This window comes from Musa acuminata, chromosome BXJ1-3 (assembly GCF_036884655.1).
Source record: "Musa acuminata AAA Group cultivar baxijiao chromosome BXJ1-3, Cavendish_Baxijiao_AAA, whole genome shotgun sequence".
NCBI classification, from domain to species: Eukaryota; Viridiplantae; Streptophyta; class Magnoliopsida; order Zingiberales; family Musaceae; genus Musa; species Musa acuminata.
In genome coordinates, this window is record NC_088329.1 from 42,419,472 (window position 1) to 42,439,129 (window position 19,658).

Here is a 19,658-nt window from a genome sequence, read left to right on the forward strand (position 1 = left end):
CGAACACCTATTCTGCTCTCTTTCACCTTACACTAATTGAGAGAGATGTTTCGAGTCTTGTCATGGGGTTTAATCTCACGCCCATACTGATACTGATGGGTGCATCAACAACTTTTTTTAGTTATGGACCTATCAACCGAACCAAATTAGATGATCGGATTGAAAAAAATCAATCAAATTAGATATTGGTTGGATCCATGTGCATAAGATTATTTAATGTGTCTTCGAGATAGAAACAACGAGCTTCTTTGGTGTCCCGTATATGAATATCAATGTTCGAAAGAGTTTTTTTCTCTATTCGATTTTTTTAATATCCAAATTAATAATTCGAGGTAAGTGTGTGCGATTGTGAGTGATAAAAAGTGATTCCCTTATCACTACGTTAAAAATAAAATTTTATATTTCATCGTAAAGTGATAGAATATTCTATAGGGAGGTAACTCTCGACTATCTCTAACAAAATCTACTTGATCTTTTCTTCACATGCGCAACATGAGAAATAACCTATAATTATCTTTCTTGGATCATTGTCCATATAAGTAAACTAGTGGGGGATAGGGTCTGTCTTTTTTTTTTTTAACTTGGATACTATGTAGAGGTATTCTTTCTATCAAAATTATTAATGGATCCAAATATATTATTAACTTATGGTAAAAAAAAATGAGCTAATTGATGGATTGGTTTTTGAATAACCCTTATGAACCAATCCGGTTACAATAAATTAGAATATTATAATATAATAAAAATTATTTAAATATCATTGCCTTATTTTTTATTATTTATTTAAGAGAATATTTACATCATTTATAAATTTTAAAGAGTAAATTGTGAATATGATTTGAGTCTATCAAAGTTTTTATCACAATAAGGTGAATCAAACAAATGTTACAATAAACAAAAATAAGTTTAAAAATTCAGATTATAATACGAAATTGACTATTTATTATTATTTTTGTGTATATATTATTTTTGACAATTATATTGGGAAAAACTATTTATTCTATAATATTAAACGATTGAATTTGAATTGGATTAGTGTGATTACTAGCAAGATTTCGTCATGTGTTATTAAATTTAGATAAACCATTATGTATAAAATGTCGGTTGATATTCTCATATTTATTATTATTATTATTTAAAATAGTAATATTAAATATAATTTAAAATATTGTTAATCAAACATGATCGGTTCGATTATATATTTATGGCTCCTAATTAATAGAGCATATCATCATAAAGTAGTACAACCCACACCACATGAAACTATATAGAGAAAGCTTATATTGTTGCTAAAAAGACCCAACACGCCTCACCTAAAGAAAGCGGACGACACGTGGACGGCCCCGATCGACCGACGATTCCTATGACGACAAACCATTTAATATCGTCATAAATAACATTCCCGGTTTATCCACATCGCTCGTCGGATTCCCAATCCCCCCCTCCGAAGCAGAGTAAATGAGTGCCATACTCGTCTTCGAGATCCCTTCGCTGATGGATTCCCCATCTCCTCCTCTGCTTCTTCTGATGGCGGTGATTCGTTTCCGAGCGTGTGCGCGGTGAGATTGCAGTGATCGTCGCTGATCGCGTGGTCCTTGGCTATAAAGTTGGCCTGCGGATGGATTAGTGTTGTTGTTGTCGAGAGCGAGAGATGGTGTGGGAGAGGGACGAGGCCGCCAACGGCGGATCCACCGGGGTTGACATCGACGATCCGGCCGATGCTGTGGATTCCGGGCATGCGCGGCTCAGCGAGCTCGGTTACAAGCAGGAACTCAAGCGCGACCTCTCGTAACCGACCCGACCATAGTTCTCTCTGTCTCTCTATCTTGATTCATTGGTTTTGGTCGTGCGGGACTCATTGACGTTTTTCTGCCGGCGGAAATGTTAGGGTTTTGTCGAACTTTGCCTTCTCCTTCTCCATCATATCGGTTCTCACCGGCATCACCACGCTGTACAACACCGGCCTACGGTTCGGCGGCACCGTCACCATGACCTTCGGTTGGTTTCTTGCTGGGGTCTTCACCATGTTCGTCGGACTCTCCATGGCCGAGATTTGCTCGTCGTACCCCACGTCTGGCGGCCTCTACTACTGGAGCGCCAGGCTCTCCGGCCACGACTGGGCCCCCTTTGCTTCCTGGATGACCGGCTGGTACTGCCCGTTCTGCAATGCTCTTGAAACTCTACATGTGATTAGCAAGTCGTGCGATTAGTTCCTCATCCTTTGGTTTGATGCTGCCACTTGCAATTGCTTCATATCGCCAAGTCTATCTGCTACTTCTATTGTTGATAAGAAGCATTCACATCTGTAGAAGCTCGAAATTGGATCTGTTCTTTAGGATGTAGGGAGTGAACAAGATAGTGAAGTAGGAACATTCTTGTTGTCGATGGTCTTACTCTTACATCATAACAATCTTCTTTTAGTTACCCACAGAAAGGAAAGATATAAAGACAACAATAGTTATCAAACCTCAAGTTTAAGTCTTGTAGTTGAACTTTTGATAAATTGAGTGACCGTAGTTCAGAAAGTCTATGCCCCCTGATCCATCTTCCATGATCAAGATCTGATGCATTCACAGTAGAAAAGTTTTTTTGTATGCATGCTAGAAAAAAAAAAAAAACAGAGCAAACTCTGAGACTGTATAAAATGACTACTCTCAGCAACTTACTTTTCATTTAAGATCCTTTGACAGAATGGAAAGGAACCTAGAACACCAGCTTTCATGTTTATAATTGAAATTAGCAGGTAATATAACAAGTAGATATACTAGTACAATATCAGTTACAAAAATTCATTCGAGTCACTGACAGATTTACATGATAAATTTGACTATCTTCTTGAAGCCAAATGCTTAGCGGAAGAATGAGTGTTTTGTTTGAACATACGATAAACCAATATCTTAAGGGAGAGCTTTAACTGATGAAATTTGTTTTCTTGTTATTTTGTATGCTTAATTTTTGGCTTGATGAAGTTGCTAATGCAGATTGTAAAGAAACAAAATTATTGTTCTCTTGGAACAGATCCATAATGTCTGATGATAATGCAAAAGTTATGCCAACTTAAATGAAAGTCGCCAGAACAGGCACAATGACGACTGTCTGTGGAGCTTAGACATACTCAATGTTCAGAACTGATGCATGGAAAGCTGGTCATTCATATACCTTCATGAAAATATAAATACTTTTTTCTTTTGCAAGTTATTTTGGATAACTTTTACTGTTGTCCTTCATAATTATGGCTATGGTATAGAAGCTGGTAGCTCTCAATAAGCTTGACAATATCCTTTTTTAATTGTTTGCAGGTTTAACATTGTTGGGCAGGTAATTGTGGCATCTGTTTCGAGCTATGAAGACTTTGCTATCAAGTGGATGGTGATGAACTGTAAATTATGTTCTTCTGGGCTAAGAAAGAAATTCTATTTTGCAGTGGGCTGTCACAACTAGTGTAGATTTCTCACTGGCGCAACTTCTCCAAGTGATGATTCTACTCAGCACTGGTGGAAACAATGGAGGAGGATATCTTGCTTCTAAATATATGGTTATTGGTTTTCACGGAGGCATTCTCCTAATTCATGCCATTCTGAATAGCCTTCCTATCACATTGTTATCTTTATTTGGACAAATTGCTGCAGCATGGAATATAATGGGTGAGCGCTCTCACTTCGTTTCTTCTTTCTTCTTTTCTTTCCCATAGATATTTAGGGGATTTCCACTTATTATTTCAATTGATGCTTAGGTGTCTTTGTGCTTATGATCGCCATACCTGCAGTTGCCACTGAGCGTGCCAGCGCCAAATTTGTCTTTACTCATTTTAACACTGAAAACACTGATGGAATCCACAACAAGCTTTATATATTTGTCTTGGGACTCTTAATGAGCCAATACACACTTACAGGTTATGATGCATCTGCCCATATGGTAAGGATCTCTTTGATATATATATATATATATATATATATAGTGAGTTTATTTGAAATTTTACATGCATGAAGCATAATGAAAACCTAAAATCTCCATTCTCAGTCCAGTGGATCTTTCAAAGGTGCTTCTCCTAACCCTAGTGAAAGGAGACCCTTTTCCTGGTCTTAGTAGGAGATCCTCTCCTAATCCTAGTAGAAGGGTACATATATTTTCTATTAGATTATAAATAAGTTTATCTAAATTACAAAAACTAATCCTAGTTGACTAGTTATCTTAGGATTGGAGGGAAAGGAGAGAGTCTATAAATAAAGACATTGTAACCCTCTCGAGGCTTAATAATTTAAACCCTCTCCCTTTTCTTCCTTCTCACCCTCTTGTTTTCCTATTTTATAATCTATTCTCTGATCTTCCTCAAACCTCTTTAGGAGGACAGTTGAAAATATAAGATTCTTGATAGGAGGGGGCAAGGCATATCAGTTCTCAACTTGACAAATATAGCTTCATCACTGTAAGCAGACAACATGAGATTTTAATTTCCATCACTGCCCATTCTATATTTAAGTTTTTTGCATTCACCTACATATACCCTCTTCTATTACATCCTTTGTCTCACATATCAGCTTCTCTCACAACATCAAGGTCCATTTTCACTCAAATGAATATGATAGTTTATTTTCAATAATTTCAAGTCCATGGGGCTTAAAATTCTAGGGAATGAGGATGCAGAAATTTTGTTCTCGTTGCTAATTTTTGGGTCTTGTTCTGTTAGAGATATTATTTCCAGAACACTAATATTCTCTTGTGGGTACTAAACACTTGTTTCAGACAGAGGAAACTAAAAGTGCAGATAAGAATGGTCCAAGAGGAATAATTAGTTCCATCGGCATATCAATCATTGTGGGCTGGTGCTACCTACTTGGCATCACGTTTGCAGTTACCAACATTCCAAATCTTTTGAGCAGTGACAATGATGCCGGAGGATATGCAATCGCTGAAGTATTTTATCTTGCCTTTAAGAGCAGATATGGTAGCGGGACTGGTGGAATCATTTGTCTAGGAATTGTTGCCGTTGCTATATTCTTCTGTGGCATGAGTTCAGTGACGAGCAACTCCAGGTAAACTTTTCATTGTTCCATGCACCTCACTAATGTTGCTGGGTTATAAAAGTGGACATCAACTTTGCCCACCTCTTCAAAATGAATAATTCATTTGCATATATTTGCCAATGCCTGTATCTCTGAATAAATCTGTTTTCTGAAAACGTAGGATGGTATATGCCTTTTCGAGAGATGGAGCCATGCCTCTATCCACATTTTGGCACAAAGTGAACAAGCAAGAAATCCCAATCAATGCAGTTTGGCTCTCCACATTTGTATCATTTTGCATGGCCTTGACGGTAACCATTTCTGTCTGATTTCCTAATTCCTCCAAGAATTAGTCGATCGTATGCTTTGTTAAGCCCTCTTCGATTTTAGTTGTTCATTTGGTTATAATCTATTCAAAATTCACCAAGTTAATAGAATCCATTATGCCATGCTCTGATTATGGTTATTTGGTTATGATTATGGTTCCATTCCTAATTCCATCACCTCAAGTAGTAACCTGTAAAAGCTGTTTCTCCCAAAAGTATTGCAATACTCAACAAATGTCAGATAATCCCAACAAATGTGGTCAAAATAAATCTTATGGAAATTGCAATATAAGTTGGTCTTCACTTGGTGTTTATCTGCTTCTTAGTTGACTAAAACAAACTTGGCTGTCTGATTTTGATAATAGAGACTGCACTTTGCCTTTCCGTGAGAAATCAAGTGGAAATGTACTTACTTCCAAGTAATGTCATGGAAGTTCAACAGGAAAAGTAAATCAAACCAATATTGGTTTTAGTCAATACAGAATCTTAAATAGGCTAAATACATGATTTCTGTACATGTTCTTCCCATACTATGATCACTCGAACCATCAATACGATGTTTTATCTGAGTACCATGTGTGTCACTTGCAGTACCTCGGAAGCTTGGTGGCGTTCCAAGCGATGGTGTCGATAGCTACCATTGGGCTTTACATTGCCTACGCATTGCCCATCTTTTTTCGGGTGACTCTGGCACGTAAGTCATTTGTTCGAGGACCCTTCAACCTTGGCCGCTATGGCGTATTGGTAGGGTGGATCGCAGTTCTCTGGGTTGCAACCATCACCGTGTTGTTCTCCTTGCCGGTGGCTTATCCCATTACCAAGGATACTCTCAACTATACTCCGGTGGCTGTCGGCGGCCTACTCATCCTCACTGTTTCATGGTGGGTATTAAGCGCTAGATACTGGTTCAGAGGGCCGATAACCAACATGCCAACCTGAATTCTAATGTGGTCTTTCTGTATGCAAGATTTCGATTCAACCCATTGATTGAAGTAGTAATTCTTAATAGATCTTTTGAATTCCTTTCTCTTACTTCATAGCAACGTCTTTTTTGAGTGAAATTTGGGAATCAGGATTCATTTGGATATTAATATTGCCATTCCAGTCCAAGAAGAAACTACTTGTTGGAATATTTATAGGGAAAACAAAAATCTCTCTCTCTCTCTCTCTCTCTCGCTTATTTCTTATTTTAGGATTGTTTCTCTACTTATTGCTGACAAGAAAGAAACAGAAACAAATTTTTTTTTGTTTTTTTTCTGCTATATCTCATTTTCTTGTGGAACAAACCTCGAGAAGATTGTATGCCCACAAAGAACGTTGTACGATAAATTTTTATATTTATGGATTTTCCTAAATAATACATCAAAATAAAAATCAACCAATTCTGATTCAGTTCAGGACAACAGAACCATTCACCTAATGTCTCTCAAGTGGGTTTGAGAGATCATGATATATTAATATAAAACATTCACTGTTGGACGCTAATGTCTCTCTCACCGGAAGATTATCTAACAAAACCATCACAAAAGAGCATGAACCAAAAGCAGAAACAAAATCACTTGAATAAGCAGAATCAATTATCCAAAGCACTATGAAGACTTGCTGCAGTCTTCGCAGCATCGTAGTAGATTAACCAGAAAAAAAAAAAAAATGTATGCATCTTAAAAGTTTAACAGAAAAGTTTCCACCACATAAGAGGTCGAGAGTCGTGAAGATAAGTGATTGACCTTTTGTAGCTCGAAGAAGGTTAGATAAAAGAAGAATCCTTGAATGCTCCAAGGCACCTTCCAAAATCACCAAAATGTTGTCTTCTTCAAAATATATGAACGATGTCATACGCAAATCTGGATATGTCAAGGTTGGACTTCACAAGACCAAGGAAAGCAGTGCATATGATGTATGTAACTTCTAGTTTGTGACTTATTGGCAGAACAACAGAATGCTCGCTAATAAAAGTCATCTTGTAGTCCGAATAAATAGTTCACTTTTATAGCCAAAACACATACGTAAACGACTTAAAAATATAAATCACAGCATACAAGATTTTGGCTAACAGATTCTTTTGTATCATCACAAAAAACTCCACAATGGCAAACTCAAAGGGTTGTGATAGTATCTACTCCGGAGGGTTATCAGGAAAATTGCCTACAAATTGTTCTCCTCCAAACCAGATATTAACCTTTTAGATCAGCTTAACATCTTCAGTTTTCAAGGCCACTTAACATTATAGATTGATTCTAAAGACGATACACTAATTGTTCATAGATGGTTTATCCTAAAATCAGGAAAATAACAAAGCCTGTCCACCACATTGACCTAATAGAGCATATTTGTCATTTGTTTTAAGAATTATTAATATATAGAATAAGATTAAAACAGCAAGACAAACAATGGTTGAGACCAAACTGTCAGAAAAGGTCGGTAATTTTCAAAAGCACTAGTAATAGCATATAACTGAATTTATAGATAAAAGGATACGTCCAGAACAGCACAAAAGACTGCAAATACATTTAAAAAGAAAGTGTTAGTGAAACATCATAACAGTGAAGGGAAAAGATAATAAAATAGTTGTAAGCAAATGTCTGAGAGATGGAAACATGACATGCAAATTGAAATTGGGAATAAAATGAAGCATGCTGCAAATATTATTAGAAGCAAAAAATTCTTAATATCCATCACCAGAAGCCTTAACTAAATAAACAATGTCTCATCCTGGATGAAAGCAAAATATAGCAAATACCCGACTTTGTCTAAACTGGCAACCCGGCAAGCCTGACTAAGTCATGATAAATGAATCTCATTTAACAGATGAAACCACCTTATGGTGCCCAGTCTGCCACGGTCTTTTCCATAGATTGGAGTGGCAAAAAAAAAAACGATGACCAGGATTATCAAAAAAGTTGCACTGGTTTGGGATTTAAACTTATAGCAGTGTCACGAAATAGACTTGGTATATATTTTTATGTCGTCCAGCATGATAAGTCTAGGATATCTCTTCCTTGCCTCTATGACTTCACCATTAGTCTTCAACTCTGTGATCCTTCCTTCATTCTGTTCCAACTAATGGAAGAGAAAATGCCTTTGCTTCCCATGCTCATGGTACACCATCACCACCAAGTCCAGTTGCCAAGGCCATAATTATATAGCAACAGTTTCATTTTTAAATAGATTTTCTTTCCAAGTGGCAAAAGAAGGCCCTTGGTCAACGCCTGTGGTGCAGGCAGGCAAGACACCACAAGAACTAACATGTTTGATGGATGAATAAGACCTCATGGTAAACATTGATTGCTACTCCTTTCAGATTATGTTAGGTTGCAAGTAGGTTACAATAACAATTTCAGTTCTTATTTTAAATTTTGATTCTGCGCTATTCCAGGATTGAATGTTAGTCCTCTGAACATCTTTCTTCATATAGGGAAGAACTTCCAACGGCAAGAAAATAGCAAAACCAAAAGCACTAAAACAAACTTGAGCACAATAATAAACTTCTTAGATTGTTTACCATGAGGCCACCAAAAATCCCATCAACCAAAATCCTGCTCCAAGAGTCGAAGTATGCATGGACAGAAAATTTTGCTTTGGCTGCGAGACTGAGAGAAGCAGCTGCCATCACTATGAAATAAAAGATGAAGCCTGTCAAGCCTGTAAATCCCCATATTCCAGCAATCACTCCACCAATGATGGACAAGAAGGTACGACTGCAGTAAGAAGTACAAAATGGCTCAGTCCATCGACTATCTTATTACATGGTCAACAATAATGTGCAAGAAGCAAACTGAATCTGAACTTGTAATAGAATAAAAACATTTATCTTCTTTTGTTGCATTGGTGGGATTCTCCTATGATAGACTAATTATAAGGTGTCATGTTCCTTTCTGTCAAAGGCCCTTTTTTAAGCAGTGTTATCAGTCTAAGCTAAACGTTTGTACGATTATGGCATATGTTTTGATATAGACAATATGGTCAAAGGAAATGGAAAAGAAAAGAAACAAACATGCTATATAGTTACTCTAGTATTTGTCTAAGAACAATAATTATGGTAGAACTTGCACTTGAAACAACAGGCATATCTGGTCATCAATCTACTTTAAGACTAATTGTCCTTCAAACACCAGATATTAACCATGACACACATCAGTACAATAAAATCTCTTACATCTATTTCGTCTACATTTTTTGCCGGTTCTTCTTCTTTCTTCACATCCAAAAACAATTGGAGGTTCAATAGTATCTGCTCATCATGTAAAGAGGTTTTCCATTACATTCATGATCATTCGGCTGCCACTAATGTCATTAGGGATCCAATTTTAACACCATAGCTTACATCACGGATTACTTCTACGTGACGAAAAGGAATAAGAAACTCATACAAGTTTGTTCTTCAGAGGACCCAAGGATCCACGAGAGCAAGCATGGGCATGATGCGTTTTGGGAGGGTTACCTATAGTAGATCGACTTAATGTTGCTCTGGAGATTGTCGACGTTGAAGATGGGCAGATCATCCACAGCATCCCCGAGTGATTTATTTGCCGAGGCTCTCGGATCTCCTTCCACCGCCATAGCCGCTCCTTAGGGTTTGTGTTGGGGACGGAAGGAAGCGCCCGCCTGTCGTTGGAATTGGATCACAACAATATAACGGTATTAGTATTACCGCAAGATCAATATAACGGTTTTGGTACCGACGCTACAATTATATAACGGTAAACGTTATTTTAACCAGATCAGAAACGCTACCACAAAATATCCCCCGTCTCCTTCAGCCGCATCCTTATCCTGTCGCGCCTCTCATGGCGCTGCTCGTCTCCTCTCGTTCTCCTTCGAGCAAAACCTCGAACAGCTTGTGAGCATCTCAAGAAGTAGGAGAAGCAAGAAGCAGAGAGACATGGCTCTCCTCCCCGCCGCCAAAATCTCGGAGCTCTCCTTTCACAACCCTCTCCCCCTCTGCTCTCGCCCCTCCCTCGTGCTGTCCCTCTCCCTCATCCGCGGCCGCTTCCGCCGCCTCATTTTTTCCGCTGCCGCATCCTCCTCCTCTTCCCTCCGCCTAGCCGAGAGCGGGGGCGGCGACTCTGACTCTCGCCGCTCTCCCAGACACCGCAGGAACTCGCGGGATGACGACGACAGGCAGGCCAATGCTAATCCCAGAACCCCTGTCCGCTCCCGGCTCCCATCCGCGCCCTGGCTCCAGCAGTGGGCTCCTCCTGATCCCTCGCCATCGCCGCCATCTCCGGAGAGAAAGCCAGCTGAGCCCGACGCTGGTCGAGGCGGCGCCATCGAGAGGATCGTATATCGGCTTCGGAACCTTGGGCTCGACTCCGATGATGACGAGTATGAGGGTGAAAGCACTAATGAACCGACTTTGTGCGGGGATGAGAGATTGGGGGAACTTCTGGAGCGGAGCTGGAACCGGCCAGATAAGTCGCTCGATATGGGTCGGATGCTCCTTCCGTGGGAGAGGGAAGACCACGGAGGGTTTGCCAAGGAAAAGGACGGGAGGGATGCGAAGCGGAAGAGGGTGAGGGCGCCGACATTGGCAGAGCTGACGATAGAGGACTCGGAGCTACGGAGGCTCCGGCGTCTGGGGATCATGCTGAGGGAGAGGATCACGGTGCCCAAGGCAGGTGTCACACAGGCCATCACCGAGAAGATTCATGATGCATGGAGGAAGTCGGAGTTGGTTCGGCTCAAGTTTCATGAGACATTGGCCAACGACATGAAGACAGCACACGAGCTTGTCGAGGTTGGTTAAATTTTGTCCTTTTACACAATCGAAGGCAAAATGTGTTTTTTTACCTGATTATAGTTGTTTTTTGACCTGCTTCAATTAGCAATATCATTACAGTTATCTAGTTTTGCCTCTTGCTGTTTGCCATAAGCTGCCAAGTTATAGGTTTTAGATTTGGCTAACTGTTTAATTCAGTGGAGGTGGCATTTTGATCTGATGGATCCAACTACTTTTTGATTCTACGATCAATTCATGGCTGACAGAGGAGATAATCGACAAGAAACTTGTTCACTGTTTCTGGTTTCAAGAACAACCGAATAAGGAGGACCTAAAACAAACTGAAGTTAACTTAGATGTTCGTACCAAGCTTTTTTGAATGCCAATCAGGGTGCTTGCGATGCATCTAGTTGCAAATGGATCTCGAAGATATAACTAGATCTTTTGTTTCTTAGACATATTATCTCCCCTAGTACATGGATTTTAACTAACTCCATATTTGCCTATGATGAAAAATTACTGTCATCTTCTGACTAAGGTAACAAATTGCTAAAAACTGAATATGAGATAATAATTTTGCTTAAATACTGAATAAATTAAAATGATACTAGATTTTCCTAGGCTCAGATGTGTTGGATAATAATCTAAAAATAGTGTCAGACATCCATATTAAAGAATCATATTGCTATGGTGGTAGATGCACAGAAGAATTCACCTTGATTACTAAAATTGTCATCTATCATATTCATGGAATACGATACACTAGCAAGATGCCTTGATGGTGACTCAAAGTCTTGTGCTAAAGAGCGTGAAGGCCTCTTACTAAGTTTCAGTTCTGAGAATATCAATTTCAAATAAACCTAGCCCCTTCTTAAAAATTTGGTTTTCGTGGTTCATATGAGTTTTGAAGCATACCTTGGCGTTACTTCTTAATCTACATTCCTGATGTATTGTTGCTATTACTTCATTTGAATGCAAAATAAGCCATTAAAAGGGGAAAGCTGTTGCTGATATCCAGTGGTAATATAACAATAAGTGCCTCTGTAGTAATTTCATCTTGATCCATCTACCTTGCTCAATTGTTAGTGTATCAAACAATTTCTGTATCCATGAAGTCTACATTTGAATTTGTACCTCTGTTTGAGAACTGAGATGGCCTAAAACAAATCATCTTATCATGAACAGCGTCGCACTGGAGGATTGGTTATTTGGAGGTCTGGAAGTGTCATGGTGGTCTTTCGAGGGAGCAACTACAAGCGTCCTTCTAGATCTCAATCTTTAGATGCTCAATCCAATCCTACAGGAATATCACATGAAACTGAGTCACTATTCATTCCAGATGTTCCAAATACCACAAAGTTGGTCGAGGATGATAATTGTGTTACTTCCTCAAAAACTGAACAGCCAAAACCATCTGAAATGAACCTTGAATGTGATGAAAACATGACAGAGGAGGAAGCAGAGTACAATGGCTTGCTTGATGGGTTAGGTCCTCGATTTGTTGATTGGTGGGGAACTGGAATTTTGCCTGTTGATGCTGATTTGTTGCCTCAAAATATTCCTGGCTTTAAAACACCATTTAGACTTCTTCCTACTGGTATGCGGTCACGACTCAATAATTCAGAGATGACCAATTTGAGAAAGCTAGCAAGGACTCTTCCTTCTCATTTTGCCCTTGGTATGCTTAGTCCAAATTAAAATTGGCTTTGTGTTGATCTTGTTTCTTTGTTGCCTCTTGCATGCTCATGCTACTACCTCAACTTTTTTTTTGGTAAAGGGAGAAACAGACACCATCATGGTTTGGCAGCTGCTATTCTGAAACTTTGGGAAAAAAGTTTGGTTGTGAAAATTGCTGTTAAACGGGGAATTCAAAATACAAACAACAAACTTATGGCTGAAGAGCTGAAGGTTAGTATACTTTTAGTTGTCTTCAGTCATTTTTCTCCTTGTTTATGTATCCATCTTTATATTCTTAGACCTGAATCATGATAATTAGCTTAATTGTTTATCTTTTAAATTGAAGGCATGTTCCTTGACATATACTTTCATTTTTTTCACATGGAGGTATGCTCCTTTGGACCCTAGATTTATTGCTTCATCTTAAATTTGTGGTCTGTGGTACTCACTATGGAAGTCTAAACTTTAAAATAGTTTCATAGGACAAGCATTTTACATGCCTTTACTGAGTCAAGCTTGGGGTTCCCAAGCCTGATCTAATGTTGAACCTAGTTAAGTTTATAGCATATTCAGGCTTTTTTTTTCTGTAAGGCCTTTTGGTCCACTCAGAGGCTTCTTTATACTGTACAATCTTGTTTGAGAAAATAGTTGTGGCTTCCTTCAAACTTCAAACAGTTCATTGATCTTTTTTTCTCATGTGATTATTTTAGTGAATACCTCTACATGAATATCTTTTTCTTTTTCTCTCCTGTGGTTGTCATGATTGCTGTTCTATAATGTTTTTTTTGTAGTTTTTAAGTCTTCCAGTTCCAGCCTTCTGGATGATGTTAACCACATAGCCTCCGATTTTTTTCCAGATATTCCACCATTGGCTAGATCCTATGAATCAAGTGGTTATCTATTTTTCTGATTTTCCTCTATCCTGATCATTTGTGATTCCTCCTTGTGGCATTTCTTTTTTGAAATGGCTTAATGATTTTCTCTCATCTCTTACAGAGCTAACACTATCCCTCAGCTTACTACAAATCCAATAGGAAGAATGATATGCTGTTCTGCATATTTTTGGTCTCCTTTGAAGTTTATTGTTGTCTTGAAAAGCTTTACATGAAATATTTCTCACTAAATGATACACTAGCTTTATTAATAAATCTGCACATATTGCAGTCAATTGGTGCCTTATAAAATTGTGTGGTAATGCATTGTTGTCTTACTGATTGGGAAAATTGGAAAAATTATGAGGAGATGCATAGGATGAACCTTTCTCTTTGTTGTTCAAAACCATGGTTGATGCCTAAATTGTCACACTGTACTATAGGCTTTGACTGGAGGAATCCTGCTGCTCAGAAACAAATATTACATTGTAATTTATCGTGGGAAGGATTTTATTCCAACAACTGTCGCCACTGCTTTGGCTGAAAGAGAGGAACTAACAAAGGAAATTCAAGATGCTGAGGAGCAAATGCGCAAAAGCATGATTGGAGAACCTTGTGTAGATGCACTTGAGGAGCATGCACCTGTTGGTACTTTGGCTGAATTTCTTGAGGCTCAGGCACGGTGGGGAAGAGATATATCCTCTGAAGAACGTGATGCAATGAAAAAAGAAGCTTTAAGATCTGAAAGAACCAAGCTGTTTAAGAAAATTGAACAAAAGCTTTCCGTTGTAAGTTATCTCCCTCTATGGCCACTTGATGGATATGCTTTCATGAAACTTATAAGTGTTGACTCTTTTTAAATTTATTAAATCTGTTTTTTTTATTGAGTAAAAGTAATCTGCCTGCGAACCTGAATAATCAAGTAGTCCATGTTTCTTGTTGCTGTAAGACGATCAATATGGAATTGTTCTTTTTCTGTTGGTGTGGCATATGCTACATATACCTGCATCTGCTGTAAATTTTTTATGCCTGCTTTTGTGATGTAATTTTCTTTTGACATTTGTGCAAGTTGCACCATCTGGGGTATAAAGTTTTAGTATTATGATCTTTTATTTGTGATTTCTGCTACCTTTCTTGGTTGTTTTTCTCCTTTTAAGAATTCTATAGTATTCAGGCTGAATGTTTCTTTTGTCACTGCATGGGCAGGCTCAAGCAAAGAAGTTAAGAGCTGAGAAACTGCTCGCTAAGATTGAAGCATCCATGGTTCCGGTGAACCCATCTAATGACCAGGAAACAATCACCGATGAGGAACGATCTGTGTTTCGCAGGATTGGTTTGCGGATGAAGGCATATCTTCCTCTTGGTCAGTTTCTGTTACATTTGTGGAATTATTGCTTCCAACTTTTAGCCTTATCATTCTTTGTACCCATATACAGGAATTCGTGGTGTTTTTGATGGTGTAATTGAAAATATGCACTTGCATTGGAAGCATAGAGAATTGGTGAAATTAATATCAAAGCAGAAGACCTTATCTTTCGTTGAGGACACCGCACGACTTTTGGAATATGAGAGTGGGGGGATTTTAGTGGCAATTGAGAGTGTCCCCAAAGGTTTTGCACTTATTTATTATCGTGGGAAGAATTATCAGCGGCCTATCAGCTTGCGGCCCAGAAACCTTCTAACGAAGGCAAAAGCATTAAAACGTGCTGTAGCAATCCAGCGCCATGAGGTTTGTTCATTTTCTTGTTTCTAAAATTACAAGAAAATGAGGTCCTATCAGTCTCTCAGATACAATTTTCATCAGTTTACCTGAGATTCTAGTCTTAATTTTTATTGTGCCTTAAATTATTGTTGCAGGCCCTTAGCCAACACATAGATGCGCTCGAGAAAACCATAAAACAGATGAAAGAGGAAGTGGTATGTGCTATTGTCATTATACTCTTTAGTAAGAAACAGTTAAGACTGAAATTATCTATGCTGTATTAGGTGGACTTTTCCTGTCAAAAATAATTAAAAAATCATGTGATTGTAACATGACATAACATGTTTACAATGGAGTACGGATATGGTTTATAAATCTGTGTATAATGTGTACAAGAACCTCAGTGCTACATGTCTCTCTCCTTTGAATGTCAAATGTTGATTAATATAATGTTTTACAATATAGGCAATTGATATAAACCTAAATTATATACAAATCATAAATTGAACTTCTACTATTTTCCAATAATAAATTTTGTGTCACTGTCTTTTGGTTATTTGTTCATCAGCCCACCAGAAAACAAAAAGATACCCATCTTTGCAAAAAGTACATATGAGGAATCAAACTGTTCGACTAATAGTTCCAGGTTAACTTTTGGCAATCCTTGGAAACCTAGGGTGTAAGAATTGCAGAGATTGTCTTTTTGGCCACAACATGACTCCAAAGTAACATGGAAATTCTTGTGAAGCTTGCTAGTTGTTAGATCTGTAATTATCTCCATTGTGGTAACTCTGAAGGCAATTGGCATGAACAATAGGTTATATCTTTTTAAGCTTATATAGAAGGGTGAACAATAGGTTATATCCTTTGAAGCTTATAGAGAAGGGCTATCAACATGACCAGTAGTTTATGTTCTCTGAAGCTATTGCAGAAAACAAAAGCCTTTACTTAAATGCATTCCTACTTAGAATTCTAATTGGCACCTTTATCTTGGATGGTGCATAATATGTTAGGCATGTCAAAGAAAGGATAGCCAACTCTAGTTTCATGAAAATGAGAGCATAATGATTCAGTTATCTTTTTTCCAAATTAAGTGCAGTATTTAAGTTTGTAATTATTACATAGTTATCAACTTTATTTGAGCACTCCATTACCAAAACTGACTAGGATCAAGTAGGATGTTCATGTCTTCCCGATCTTGTCTTTGATCAGGTGGCTGGTACATGATGTCAAAATAGCTGGAGAGATTCTAGTACATATAGAAATTTTGTCATGTTGGTGTTATTAAAACATGCTTTGGCTCAAATGGCTTCAGATAAATTTGAACTTCCAAGAGAAGTGGCAATATACTCTGATAGGTGGAAAAATTATGAATGCTGTAGTTGACATAGCCCACACTGGAAAATCTTTATTCTCTGATGTCACGAAATCTGTTCCTTGTTGACTGATTGATTGCGTTAACTTTCTTATTACTTTCTAACTCGTACAGGGGATCTCAGAAGACGAGTTAATAGTTGCTGATGACTGGAAGACTCAATCTGATGACGATTCATGCTCCAGTAACGTATGTGTTGGAATGCAACTTAATACCGTCACGTGCATGTCATTTGTCATTTATTTAAAAAGTATCCTGCATTGCAGATGGAATATGAAGATTCCTCTCTGGATTCTGAAGATGATGATGACAGTGTCTTTTATGATTCCAATGTTGATGAAGCTTTAAGGTCTTGAATAGAGTACTTTCTAGTAAATCACCAAGCTGGACTCTTTTGCTCAATCATTGGTTACAGGAAGGCATCCTTCAGGTCATCTTGTTGGAGGTCAAGGTTAGTATTTGTCTTCCTAATTCTCTTCGGTGGAATTTGTACTAACATGTATAGTTCTGGACAAAGAAACTAAATGAATAAACAAACTTATATGTGCTCTAAGATGGCACTGGCAGCAGCCTGAATGATAAATGTTTCAATCTAGAGTTTGTTTTTTTTTTTTTTAATGATTTTTCATGTGCTGGAACTTGGTGTGATCACCTCCACTGGAAAACATTATAGGCTGCCCTAGATGGAAACAAGATTCTCTAATCTGCATGCAAATAATAATGGAGAACTTGTATGGTTATTAAGTGGTATTTTCATCGAAGGCTTTTGAACCATCTATTAAAAATTTTGGAATAAAATGATTTATTAGCAGAACTTCTGAATTATTAAAGCCTGTTTAGCATCTTAGATATTTTAGAAATGTCATATATAAATGTCATATGTTCTGGAAAGTAGTTCATCAGGCTTGTTATATTCTTGTACCATTGTATCTGGTTTTGGAATCAGTCGTGTGATCCAAAACACATTAGTTACTGCTAGAACTTAGTTTGGAAGTCTGACTTCCTTCGATAGTTCATTCCTGCTATCTTAGGTAAAAAAGTTAGAAGATGGGGCAACTTAAGATGCCCTATTTCACCCAGTTCCTGAACTCTGCTCTTTCATGTTCATCTACTGTCCTGAAAATTCTTATAGCTGATCCTTTTTTCTATTAGCTTTTATCCAATTCTAATTTTAAAAAAGGAAGAAAGGAGGGGACGAGGGGAGAGCAAGAGCAAGCAACAAAACAGAGCAAGAGGGAGGGAGGAGGAGAGCAAGGGTTTCCATTCTTACCAGTCCTAGAATGTGTCCATGGAATGTGAGTGTGCCGTTTTTAGCATAACTCATCCCTTTTCTTGCAGATATTTTTGGCAGACTAAGTAGTATCTGCAACCAGTCAATTTCTATGGTAGTTTAGAAACCAATTTGGGATTTTCTTGGTTTATTTCAAAGGCATAAGCAAAATTCCACTTAATCTTAAGAAGGTTTCTGCTGGTTATGAGAGGAAGCATTGATACCGGTGATCTAGGTAAGTATATCTTTTTTACCTTTGGCTTCTTGTCTCTTCCTTTCTCTCGTTTGTTCTTCTTTTTCCCCCAGCTTACACCTAGGCTGGCACACCACCATGCGATATCATATGCCAACAGCATGTGCAGTTCTGGCTGCTTGCTAGCATGAGGCTATGCTGCCGATTTAGAAATCTTTTGGAGGGAGTGAGAGAGGAAGGCATGTCTGCCTATATCTTGTAGCAGGGTGGAGGAAGCAGCAACACAGCCGAGCGGTAATGTTGATGTGCCCGAGCAGCACCGTGTCAGAAGCTGTTAAATAATTAAATAAAGGATTTGGGCGTTGGTGAAGGTTAACCACCTGGTGCATCCGGTTTTAATGATTAAAACCGAATGGTTAGTTCAGGTTGGTCGGGTTTATCAGACACTAACCCTGTTTCAAATCAAATCAAGCTAAATCATTTGGTCCACATCCCTTTTTCCGGTTGGACTGGTTAATATTGGACCGGTCTTCTAATCCTTGGTTGGGAGCAAGATGAGACTTGAGAGAACATTTCAGTTTGTCTGCAAATGTGTGAAGAGTGTTTGTTGTTATCTTGGGCATCATGGGGATTGAGAAGCTCAACTTCAAATGGAGGTGTCCACGTCACTAATGTCACAGTGAAAATGGACATATTGACTGTTGTGACTCGAAAGGATATGGTCCATAATAAAGCTGAAGCAGATGGGGACAATGATTGGTACCAAAGGCTTTCAAATGTTGTCATCTCCACAATGCATGTTATTATCCACTGCTTCCGTGATACCTATACATCATAGCATAACAAGGGATTTCTTTTCCACCTTTAAAATGTTGTTGCAAATTTTACTCAATTATCACATCTTATACTGGAAATAACATGAGCTGAAGAGGTTGCTTCACTGAATGTAGTTCTCAACATTGTGCAAGCAATGCATGTGGCATGCTCTTGTTGTGTATTAGACTCTTATTTGGCTTTATCTTGGATTAGTTATTCCATGTCTTTGTTCTATACCATTGAATTTTCTTTGTGAATGCTTCTGTTATCCTTTTTATGCTTCTGCTGTCCAATCTATCTTCCAGAAAATCTCAACAAATTTGCACTCTTCTGTGCAGAAAACATGTTGAAGATGCCGCCGTGTTTAGTCTCCGAGGTTGGTGGCCATTAGAATCTTTACATAGCCCTCCCTTCCAGCACACCATTTAATTCATAATCTTCTCTGTTGTTCTTTCCCCTCATGTATTTAAAGCCAGTAGTTCTCTGTCTTCCACAATTTTGAATTGTATTTTAGTTATATGGTGGGCTGGTCTGAGGCACCATTGTTCCAAATTACTGTCAAGCATAGTCACTAAGCATACCACCATTGCTTTAAGCTGACTGCTTAATGACACTGAATTTTACTTCAAATTGAATGGTCTTTGCATACTTGGAAAGATGGTTCTGAGGATGCTTCCAGTTAGCGTTCTTTTCTGCAACTATATT

At 38.3% G+C, this 19,658-nt stretch overlaps 3 protein-coding genes across 4 annotated transcripts; 2 read left to right on the forward strand and 1 right to left on the reverse strand.

Moving 5' to 3' along the window:
- The first annotated feature begins 1,397 nt into the window (after window positions 1–1,397).
- On the forward strand, window positions 1,398–6,361 carry LOC103978743 (amino-acid permease BAT1 homolog). Its single transcript, XM_009394653.3, has 8 exons — window positions 1,398–1,788; window positions 1,889–2,149; window positions 3,300–3,318; window positions 3,425–3,644; window positions 3,734–3,915; window positions 4,744–5,033; window positions 5,185–5,314; window positions 5,921–6,361. The coding sequence occupies exons 1-8, from the start codon at window positions 1,652–1,654 to the stop codon at window positions 6,266–6,268; spliced, it is 1,587 nt and encodes a 528-aa protein (XP_009392928.2). The 5' UTR covers window positions 1,398–1,651; the 3' UTR covers window positions 6,269–6,361.
- A 501-nt stretch (window positions 6,362–6,862) lies between these two features.
- LOC135632271 (uncharacterized) lies at window positions 6,863–9,954 on the reverse strand. Its single transcript, XM_065140696.1, has 4 exons — window positions 9,771–9,954; window positions 8,832–9,027; window positions 7,808–7,827; window positions 6,863–7,173 (listed from the first exon to the last, which is right to left on the reverse strand). Exons 1-4 carry the CDS (start codon window positions 9,887–9,889, stop codon window positions 7,143–7,145), a joined length of 366 nt encoding a protein of 121 aa, XP_064996768.1. The 5' UTR covers window positions 9,890–9,954; the 3' UTR covers window positions 6,863–7,142.
- A 118-nt stretch (window positions 9,955–10,072) lies between these two features.
- Window positions 10,073–19,601, forward strand: LOC135632276 (CRM-domain containing factor CFM3, chloroplastic/mitochondrial-like). 2 transcript variants are annotated; one of them, XM_065140712.1, is made up of 11 exons: window positions 10,073–11,066; window positions 12,234–12,726; window positions 12,826–12,956; window positions 14,041–14,385; window positions 14,804–14,960; window positions 15,034–15,326; window positions 15,455–15,514; window positions 16,789–16,863; window positions 16,941–17,125; window positions 17,855–17,969; window positions 19,292–19,601. In XM_065140712.1, the coding sequence occupies exons 1-9, from the start codon at window positions 10,212–10,214 to the stop codon at window positions 17,028–17,030; spliced, it is 2,499 nt and encodes an 832-aa protein (XP_064996784.1). In that variant the 5' UTR covers window positions 10,073–10,211; the 3' UTR covers window positions 17,031–17,125; window positions 17,855–17,969; window positions 19,292–19,601. The 2 variants fall into 2 exon arrangements, with proteins under 2 accessions (XP_064996784.1, XP_064996778.1); XM_065140706.1 differs by lacking the exon at window positions 17,855–17,969.
- The last annotated feature ends 57 nt before the right edge of the window (window positions 19,602–19,658 follow it).